Source organism: Oncorhynchus clarkii, chromosome 30 (genome assembly GCF_045791955.1).
Source record: "Oncorhynchus clarkii lewisi isolate Uvic-CL-2024 chromosome 30, UVic_Ocla_1.0, whole genome shotgun sequence".
Lineage (NCBI taxonomy): Eukaryota > Metazoa > Chordata > Actinopteri > Salmoniformes > Salmonidae > Oncorhynchus > Oncorhynchus clarkii.
In genome coordinates this window covers 42,019,551-42,031,016 of record NC_092176.1, presented here as the reverse complement: position 1 = coordinate 42,031,016, position 11,466 = coordinate 42,019,551, and the positions used below count along the sequence as shown (strand labels likewise).

General features: G+C 42.6%; 1 protein-coding gene across 1 annotated transcript; it reads left to right on the top strand.

Annotated features, from left to right (window-relative positions):
- Positions 1 to 1,340: 1,340 nt before the first annotated feature.
- On the top strand, positions 1,341 to 3,650 carry LOC139389801 (probable glutathione peroxidase 8). The gene is made up of 3 exons (XM_071136761.1): positions 1,341 to 1,570; positions 1,721 to 1,982; positions 2,258 to 3,650. Exons 1-3 carry the CDS (start codon positions 1,349 to 1,351, stop codon positions 2,419 to 2,421), a joined length of 648 nt encoding a protein of 215 aa, XP_070992862.1. The 5' UTR covers positions 1,341 to 1,348; the 3' UTR covers positions 2,422 to 3,650.
- The last annotated feature ends 7,816 nt before the right edge of the window (positions 3,651 to 11,466 follow it).

The window sequence follows — 11,466 nt, the reverse complement described above, 5'->3', positions numbered from 1 at the left end:
AACATGTCCTGTTCTCTAGAATCAGACCATACCCAGTCCAACAACAACAACATGTCCTGTTCTCTAGAATCAGACCATACCCAGTCCAACAACAACAACATGTCCTGTTCTCTAGAATCAGACCATACCCAGTCCAACAACATGTCCTGTTCTCTAGAATCAGACCATACCCAGTCCAACAACAACAATATGTCCTGTTCTCTAGAATCAGACCATACCCAGTCCAACAACAACAACACGTCCACCAACACAAACAATTATTGAGACTTACAGTCCAACGAGTGCATATATTAGCAGGAGGACACTTTTAGAACTTTTAACGCCAATCAAGAGTTTTGGTGTGGTGTGTTGTGATGTGTGTGTGTGTGTACGGACAGACCTGTTTAGGCACATTCCTCCTGTAGGTGGTTAATCTTATAACAGGTGTCATATTACCTGTGTGACAGTCCGGCCTCCACCACTGTGTCTGACGGAGAAAGGTCACACCATCAGCTTGCATCATGGGTGTTTGTATACCTTAACAGTCTTTTAGGTGTACAATAAGACCATAGATTTGGCCGTTTTGCACCTGACCAATAGTGTGTGAATTTGAAGGTGTGTAAACTTATTTGCCTTAGTAGTATTTACATTGCAACGCAATTTCCCCTATTGGATATTACAGTATTTATTGATTCATTCACTCAAACCTTGAAGACGTGTCTCTGTGCTCTCTTCTTGCGGTGAATGCAGACAGTCTCTGGCAGATCGTGGAATTCCAGGCAGGGAGAATGGCGCCATCTGGTGGCTACGGGGATATTGGCTAAAGTCTGCTCTGCGCTCAGCCGCCTGCTCACCATCCGATTTAAAAGCGCTTGTGAGATGATCAAGATGCCTCAATTCTTGTTTAAAGAAAAACAGAAAAAAACGACGTACTTAACATTAGAATAATGTCTGATAAAAGGGTTACTTATTAACTGAAAGCCATTGGATAAATTATCGGCCTATTTTTACATCATTTTCACTTTTTAAAAAAGTAGGTTAGACTAAAGTAAACATTTCCAGATTTCAAGATTAGCCTGCTTGACTCTCCATGTTCTTTTTTAAAATGATATTTTTAATAATGATTACAGGTCTTAAAAAACGAATAATATCTGGACTGGATGTAAAATCTCAAATAAAATTAGATGATGAGATTAAAGTGCTGCTAAATCGCCCCAAAAACACGGAATTCCCTTAGAGAAATCTGATCCCTAAAACGGAAGAGACCTCCTCCCAAACCGTTACCTCCTCAATCGTGAAATCCACTAGATTCAACCCCCGTTCCCAAACTCCTTCCCCCGCCCCAAACCTTCCTTATTCCCCCTCCAAGATGGAGGCGCTGGAGGTTTTGGGGGGCTACCCGACCAAGCCCTTAAACCCGAGAGCCCGAATGGTCAGGGTTCTACTGAGTATGACGGTGTGCATGGGATGTTTATTAATGCTACATAGTTTTATCAAAATCTCCAAGTCCAGGAAGCCGCAAGATTTCTATTCTTTTGAGGTGAAGGACGCCAAAGGGAGAAGCGTTTCTTTGGAGAGATACCGAGGCAAAGTAAGTCCGCATCAGCAAAACTCAACGAGTAGACTAACCCTGTCTACTGCAAAAGTCAGTGAGTTTATCTAAAAGGTTGATAACTTGTTTCTGAGATGTAGCATGTTTACAATTCCCCCACATATATATATAATTTCCCCCCTGGCACAGGCGTCTCTGGTTGTCAACGTGGCGAGCCACAGCGAACACACTGAGATGAACTATCGCTCTCTGCAAGAGCTGCACCGGGAATTGGGTACGTCCCATTTCAACGTCCTGGCGTTTCCCTGCGGCCAGTTCGGGGAGACCGAGATGGGGGCCAGCCGGGACATCGAGGCCTACGCCAAGAACAACTATGGCGTCACCTTCACCATCTTCAGTAAGGTCAAAATCATGGGTTCGGAGGCGGAGCCAGCCTTCAAATTCATAACAGGTAAGCACAGTAGGCTTATTATAAGTCTGATATTTAATAAAGACAGTTTATGCTATTTCTAAGGACAAGAAAAACGAAGGGTAGTTTAACAAAGCCTAGCCATACATGTCTATCTTTAGTCTAACGTTTTTAAAATAGTAAAATATTATATTCAAGATAATATTTTTCATGGGAAATGTGGGTGTGGGAGGAATTGCAGTTATTATTGGCACATTGGCACACAACACAACAAAGACGTTGGGCCTAGTAACCATTTGTTTCCATTCACCATACAGATTCTGTGAAGAAGGTTCCGAAGTGGAACTTCTGGAAGTTCCTGGTGAACCCAGAAGGCCAGGTGGTGAGGTTCTGGAAGGCAGAGGAGCCCGTCGACAGCGTTCGTCAGGAGGCCATAACCATGGTGCGTCAGATTATTCTAAAGAAAAGGACAGAGCTCTGACGAGATGGCGAGGAGTGGAATAAGGACACCTCTGATGGTTTCAGAGTTAGAATTAAAGGTTATGAGGTATTAATTAAGATACAAAGTCAACTCTGTTGTTCGGTGCTGAGTGGTGACTTTAGGGCTAGTGCCTTGTGGTATGGGAAAGGGTTTGACATTATTTTTCTGAAGATGAAGACTGAGGATGATGACTATTGCAATAAGAGATTAAAGGGTGTGTGTGTTACTCCACTAAGAGGGTGACACTGACATTTCCTGACAACCACCAGGTCCATAGTGAATTCCATGACAACCACCAGGTCCATAGTGAATTCCCTGACAACCACCAGGTCCATAGTGAATTCCCTGACAACCACCAGGTCCATAGTGAATTCCCTGACAACCACCAGGTCCATAGTGAATTCCCTGACAACCACCAGGTCCATAGTGAATTCCCTGACAACCACCAGGTCCATAGTGAATTCCCTGACAACCACCAGGTCCATAGTGAATTCCATGACAACCACCAGGTCCATAGTGAATTCCCTGACAACCACCAGGTCCATAGTGAATTCCCTGACAACCACCAGGTCCATAGTGAATTCCCTGACAACCACCAGGTCCATAGTGAATTCCATGACAACCACCAGGTCCATAGTGAATTCCATGACAACCACCAGGTCCATAGTGAATTCCATGACAACCACCAGGTCCATAGTGAATTCCATGACAACCACCAGGTCCATAGTGAATTCCATGACAACCACCAGGTCCATAGTGAATTCCATGACAACCACCAGGTCCATAGTGAATTCCATGACAACCACCAGGTCCATAGTGAATTCCATGACAACCACCAGGTCCATAGTGAATTCCATGACAACCACCAGGTCCATAGTGAATTCCCTGACAACCACCAGGTCCATAGTGAATTCCCTGACAACCACCAGGTCCATAGTGAATTCCATGACAACCACCAGGTCCATAGTGAATTCCATGACAACCACCAGGTCCATAGTGAATTCCATGACAACCACCAGGTCCATAGTGAATTCCCTGACAACCACCAGGTCCATAGTGAATTCCATGACAACCACCAGGTCCATAGTGAATTCCATGACAACCACCAGGTCCATAGTGAATTCCCTGACAACCACCAGGTCCATAGTGAATTCCATGACAACCACCAGGTCCATAGTGAATTCCCTGACAACCACCAGGTCCATAGTGAATTCCCTGACAACCACCAGGTCCATAGTGAATTCCATGACAACCACCAGGTCCATAGTGAATTTCATGACAACCACCAGGTCCATAGTGAATTCCCTGACAACCACCAGGTCCATAGTGAATTCCCTGACAACCACCAGGTCCATAGTGAATTCCATGACAACCACCAGGTCCATAGTGAATTCCCTGACAACCACCAGGTCCATAGTGAATTCCCTGACAACCACCAGGTCCATAGTGAATTCCATGACAACCACCAGGTCCATAGTGAATTCCATGACAACCACCAGGTCCATAGTGAATTCCATGACAACCACCATGGCTTGTTAAACCAGTATAATCACCTCAAAGAACCACTATTATGTGTAACATAGATATGTCTGATTTAAAGCAGGTTGTTACTTGTTTTGTAATTTTCAGATTAAAAGACTGTTCTTTAAACATGTCAATCCCTGTTTACAGTAATGTAGAACAATCATTCTGTTCTTTAAACATGTCAATCCCTGTTTACAGTAATGTAGAACAATCATTCTGTCCTTAAAACATGTTAATCCACATTTACAGTAATGTAGAACAATCATTCTGTTCTTTAAACATGTCAATCCCTGTTTACAGTAATGTAGAACAATCATTCTGTTCTTTAAACATGTTAATCCCTGTTTACAGTAATGTAGAACAATCATTCTGTCCTTTAAACATGTTAATCCACGTTTACAGTAATGTAGAACAATCATTCTGTCCTTTAAACATGTTAATCCACGTTTACAGTAATGTAGAACAATCATTCTGTCCTTAAAACACGTTAATCCATGTTTACAGTAATGTAGAAAAATAATGTAATGTATAACATCTCTACCAGTATTGGATTTATAGATAAATGTTTACAAAGGTTGGATTTAAAATATTCAGATGACACTTGAATTAATTGATTTATAGAAGGAATAGACTCTCAAATGTTTACTCAATGTAGATGTATTTATAGATCTTATTCCATCGTGGTCAGGTAGTCAATCACGTGTGGTGACATGGAAGTATGTAACAGCTGAAGTGAGAACAGTCAGCTAACACAGCACTGCCTCAGCGTGACACACGATGGAAACAAAGCCGAGTCCACACCGACAATCTGAGAAAAGTCAAGGAGAAAAATAATAACAAAATCGGACAACCTCTGTGGTTCCAAGATTTTTTAAAAATCTGAATTCAACTGACAATATTTGAACCAGTTGAGATGAGTCTAGATTTTTCTCAGATGGTCTGTGTGGACACTTGGTAGCAGTACTTTATTGATCCTAATGAGGGAAATTGATGAGTGTAAAGTTTCATTTCAACCCCAGTGCCGGTTTACATGGACAGCTAGAGGGCAGCAGCAGGTAAACTGATAAAACAGACCAATCAGCTAACGAGACACTGCCTCCCAGCCGCCCAATCAGAACAGAGAAGAGGGAAGTGGCAGCCTAGCGTAGCAGGTGCATGAGCAGCGTTTCCTTCTTTCAGATCTACTCTAACACCTAATTCAGATCTGCTCTAATACCTAATTCAGCTCTGCTCTAACACCCAATTCAGATCAGCTCTAACACCTAATTCAGCGCTGCTCTAACACCTAATTCAGCTCTGCTCTAACACCTAATTCAGCTCTGCTCTAACACCCAATTCAGATCTGCTCTAACACCTAATTCAGCCCTGATCTAACATCTAATTCAGATCTGTTCTAACACCTAATTCAGATCTGCTCTGACACCTAATTCAGATCTGCTCTGACACCTAATTCAGCCCTGATCTAACACCTAATTCAGATCTGCTCTAACACCTAATTCAGATCTGCTCTAACACCTAATTCAGCCCTGATCTAACACCTAATTCAGATCTGTTCTAACACCTAATTCAGATCTGCTCTGACACCTAATTCAGATCTGCTCTGACACCTAATTCAGCCCTGATCTAACACCTAATTCAGATCTGTTCTAACACCTAATTCAGATCTGCTCTGACACCTAATTCAGATCTGCTCTGACACCTAATTCAGCCCTGATCTAACACCTAATTCAGATCTGTTCTAACACCTAATTCAGCCCTGCTCTAACACCTAATTCAGCTCTGCTCTAACACCTAATTCAGCTCTGCTCTAACACCTAATTCAGCTCTGCTCTAACACCTAATTCAGCTCTGCTCTAACACCTAATTCAGCTCTGCTCTAACACCTAATTCAGCTCTGCTCTAACACCTAATTCAGATCTTCTCTAACACCTAATTCAGCCCTGCTCTAACACCTAATTCAGCCCTGCTCTAACACCTAATTCAGATCTGCTCTGACACCTAATTCAGATAATCCAAGGATGGCAAATCCAGTCCTCAGTTGATTAAACTTAACTGAACATCATGATTAGTTGATTATTAACGGGGCAAAAGTGTGACACCAATCAGGCCCCCGAGGACTGGAGTTGCCCATCCCTGAGCTAATCAATGTCACAAGGAACAGCTGAGTAATAGGATCAGGTGTGGTAGTGCAGGGATGGAGAAAACCCCTGCATGCAGAGTTCACACCCAGGTGGAGGCGGAGTTTCAGGTGAGAGTTTAGAGGGCAGCTGTAGCGTGAGCTGACGAATCAAATAACAGTCAGTTAACATTACACTGCCTACTAACCAATCACATGTTACATTACACTGCCTACCAACCAATCACATGTTACATTACACTGTCTACTAACCAATCACATGCTACATTACACTGCCTACCAACCAATCACATGTTACATTACACTGCCTACTAACCAATCACATGCTACATTACACTGCCTACTAACCAATCACATGTTACATTACACTGTCTACTAACCAATCACATGCTACATTACACTGCCTACTAACCAATCACATGCTACATTACACTGCCTACTAACCAATCACATGTTACATTACACTGCCTACTAACCCTCCTCTCCCCTGTAACTATTCCCCAGGTCGTCGCTGTAAATGGGAATGTGTACAATGTTGACAACACCTCCTTACCCTCTGGCTGGAGCAATGTCTCCTCTTCGTCCTGAAATCCCCCAGCAATCTCCTCGTGATGTTATCCTGCCAGTCAGAAAGACTTTAGTTTACATGACTTTATTGCTGACGGTATTAGACAACAACACACTACAACAGCAGCAGGTGAATTCGACGACGGGTATTAGACCACAACAACACACAACTGTCCTCGGTATTAACTTTAAAATTAGAATATCTCTTTAACTTCAAGTCCATATAACTGAAATAATTCAGGTGAAAACTTTACTGTCTGGTAGTAGTAACTTGTTACCCTTCAACTCACTGTGGCTGAATGTGCACCTGTGCCTGTTCTCTGTGCCTCGTACAAATACGCGCAGGGGCGGTTGATGGAGCGGGAAGCCTGTTCCCCGGCTGGCCATTGGTGGATAGAAACGTGTTTCTCAGTCACTAGCAGTAGACGCGTCCTGGTTGCCCTGGAGACTGACAAGAACTAACACAGTGACCTGGTTTCCCTGGAGAACGACATGAACTGCTACAGTGACCTAAAGAAGCAACAGAGCCAAACGCAGCAAAGGGTGTGTTCATAAATTAAATCTGGAGTGCCAGAGTGCGCTCAGAGTGCGCTCTGGGCGTTCGGTAAATTCAGAGCGTTCAGAGACGCACACTGAAGTGTTCTGACCTCACAACAGCAGTCAAGCACCCAAGTTAACTGGCTAATGTTGGCTAGCTATTTCCAGACACAAATAAGAGAACACCTTATATTTATTTTTAATAAGAGAACACCTCATACTGACAATTTTACGCCCGCCAGGCTGTTTTTAGGCTGTTTTCATGTTATCTAGAGCGTAACTGTCCCGCTGGCAACAATTTAAATACGCCTTTTTTTTTGTGCCAACGTTTACTTACACCGGCCATATTTAACTGGTGTTGAGCGTCCGTAAATTCATCAGTTATTATCAGTTATTATCTGTTACACTCAGACTAGAGTGCTCTGAAATCGGAGTATATAGCCAGAGCGAATTTACGAACGCACCCAAAGTTTTAATGGTCTTGGCCCCGTTATAGTTTTTTTCTCCATCTCTTCATTTAAAGACTCAATCATGTACACTCTTACTGACAGTTGTGACTGCTTTGCGTGATGTATTGTTGTTAGCATGTTGCTACCATGTTGTTGTCATGTTGTGTTGCTACCATGTTGTTGTCATGTTGTGTTGCTACCATGTTGTTGTCATGTTGTATTGCTACCATGTTGTTGTCATGTTGTGTTGCTACCATGTTGTTGTCATGTTGTGTTGCTACCATGTTGTTGTCATGTTGTGTTGCTACCATGTTGTTGTCATGTTGTGTTGCTACCATGTTGTTGTCATGTTGTGTTGCTACCATGTTGTTGTCATGTTGTGTTGCTACCATGTTGTTGTCATGTGTTGCTACCATGTTGTTGTCATGTTGTGTTGCTGCCATGTTGTTGTCATGTTGTGTTGCTACCATGCTGTGTTGTCATGTTGTGTTGCAAGAACACTAAGGTAACCTGCCTAAATGACTACCGACCCGTAGCACTCATGTCTTTAGCCATGAAGTGCTTTGAAAGGCTGGTCAAGGCTCACATCAACACCATTATCCCAGAAACCCTAGACCCACTCCAATTTGCATACCGCCCCAACAGATCCACAAATGATGCAATCTCTATTGCACTCCACACTGCCCTTTCACACCTGGACAAAGGGAACACTTATGTGAGAATGCTATTCATTGACTACAGCTCAGCGTTCAACACCATAGTGACCTCAAAGCTCATCACTAAGCTAAGGACCCTGGGACTAAACACCTCCCTCTGCAACTGGATTCTGGACTTCCTGATGGGCCGCCCCCAGGTGGTAAGGGTAGGTAACAACACATCACCAACAAACTATCATGGTCCAAGCACACTAAGACAGTAGTGAAGAGGGCACGACAAAACCTATTCCCCCTCAGGAGACTGAAAATATTTGGCATGGGTCATCAGATCCTCAAAATGTTCTACAGCTGCACCATCGAGAGCATGACTGGTTGCATCACTGCATGGTATGGCAACTGCTCGGCCTCCGACCGCAAGCCACTACAGAGGGTAGTGTGTACGGCCCAGGACATCACTGGGGCCAAGCTTCCTGCCATCCAGGACCTCTATACCAGGCGGTGTCAGAGGAAGGCCCTGAAAATTGTCTAAGACTCCAGCCCCCCTAGTCATAGACTGTTCTCTCTGCTAAAGCATGGCAAGCGGTACCGGAGCACCAACTCTAGGTCCAAGAGGCTTCTAAACAGATTCTACTCCCCAAGCCATAAGACTCCTGAACATCTAGTCAAATGGCTTCCCAGACTATTGGGCTTCCCAGACTATTTGTACTGCCCCCCTCCCTTTTACACCGCTGCTACTCTCAGTTATTATCTATGCATAGTCGGTTTACCTCTACCTACATGTGCATATTACCTCAATTACCTAGACTAACCAGTACCCCCCCCCCTGTAAAAAGCCCCGCTACTGTTATTTTACTGCCACTCTTTAATTATTTGTTACTTTTCTTTCTTATTGTTTATTTATCAATTTATTTATTAAAAATGCATTGTTGGTTAAAGGCTTGTAAGTAAGCATTTCACTGTAAGGTCTACTATACCTGAGCATGTGACAAATAGCATTTCACTGTAAGGTCTACTATACCTGAGCATGTGACAAATAGCATTTCACTGTAAGGTCTACTACACCTGAGCATGTGACAAATAGCATTTCACTGTAAGGTCTACTATACCTGAGCATGTGACAAATAGCATTTCACTGTAAGGTCTACTACACCTGAGCATGTGACAAATAGCATTTCACTGTAAGGTCTACTACACCTGAGCATGTGACAAATAGCATTTCACTGTAAGGTCTACTACACCTGAGCATGTGACAAATAGCATTTCACTGTAAGGTCTACTACACCTGAGCATGTGACAAATAGCATTTCACTGTAAGGTCTACTATACCTGAGCATGTGACAAATAACATTTCACTGTAAGGTCTACTACACCTGAGCATGTGACAAATAACATTTCACTGTAAGGTCTACTACACCTGAGCATGTGACAAATAACATTTCACTGTAAGGTCTACTACACCTGAGCATGTGACAAATAACATTTCACTGTAAGGTCTACTACACCTGAGCATGTGACAAATAGCATTTCACTGTAAGGTCTACTACACCTGAGCATGTGACAAATAACATTTCACTGTAAGGTCTACTACACCTGAGCATGTGACAAATAACATTTCACTGTAAGGTCTACTACACCTGAGCATGTGACAAATAGCATTTCACTGTAAGGTCTACTACACCTGAGCATGTGACAAATAACATTTCACTGTAAGGTCTACTACACCTGAGCATGTGACAAATAGCATTTCACTGTAAGGTCTACTATACCTGAGCATGTGACAAATAGCATTTCACTGTAAGGTCTACTACACCTGAGCATGTGACAAATAGCATTTCACTGTAAGGTCTACTATACCTGAGCATGTGACAAATAACATTTCACTGTAAGGTCTACTACACCTGAGCATGTGACAAATAGCATTTCACTGTAAGGTCTACTACACCTGAGCATGTGACAAATAGCATTTCACTGTAAGGTCTACTACACCTGAGCATGTGACAAATAACATTTCACTGTAAGGTCTACTACACCTGAGCATGTGACAAATAACATTTAATTTGATCAGCAGGGGATACTTAGAGACAATTGAAAATGCTCTGCAATAATAATTAGATTTTGCACATTTAATTGATTTTGTATTTTTCGATGTTGTATGTTTTATTGTAGCCCAAAAATAATCTCACTCTGCACCAAGTGAACCTGAATTACCTGATGCCAAAATATATTATTTCAGCTTTTCAACTTCGACTAGTAAAAAGGAAAATCGAATGGTTTGGGATAGAAAACAAAACAGACTATGTATTCGAATTATTACTAAGCAATAACATGTTGACGAATCAATTATGCATGTTATTATGAGGTTATTATTATTATTAATATGCTATTACAATTAGTCTATCATTGTCTAGACCTACTAGACTAGAGGCTACCATTTTTGTTGTTGCCATCTTTGTTGTAAAATTACACGACGATAAAGTGGTCCTGATTGGCTATCAGAATGAGATCAACCCAGAAAGCCCTCCGTTGCTCGCGGGCAATTCCTTATGAATCAACCTGACTGAACCGCGGAAGAGAGGGATTTGATTATAGAACCGCATCCCACTCCCATTCGCCTCTCTTCCTCACACCCTGACCCTCAGCCTCAGTCTGGCCTTGATGTTACAGGTGCGCTCAATGACAGGAGAGACAACAGATGCTTCCCCCTTAATGTCATTACAGAGAGAGAATGGATGTTTTCAGCAGGCATATTTTATCTAAATGTATGTTTTATTATTATCATCATCATCATCATCATCACTTTTGTCTTTATCATCGTCACCGCTATCGTCATCATCCTTCTTCTTCTCCTCCTCCTCCTCCTCCTCAGCGGTGGAATCAGTTACTGATTACATTTATAGGCCTATTTAGTCTACCATTCATTTCACCCGCTGAAATACTTCCTAATTCAGTTGCCTTGGAGACGCATTTTCTTTCCCGCATTCTCTCCCGCAGTTCGGTAGTAACTGACGGACCCTTCAGCGGGACTTGTGCTGAACTGCCCGCTGTTCATTGTTCTGAGTGTTCATCATCAGTGAGAAAATTATTCGTTTTCTAGAAGAATAGCCCAAGCCACTCTTTGGCCATACAAGCTGACTCGAAAGTAGTTAATCAAAGGAGGAAGCCCATTATTTCTGAC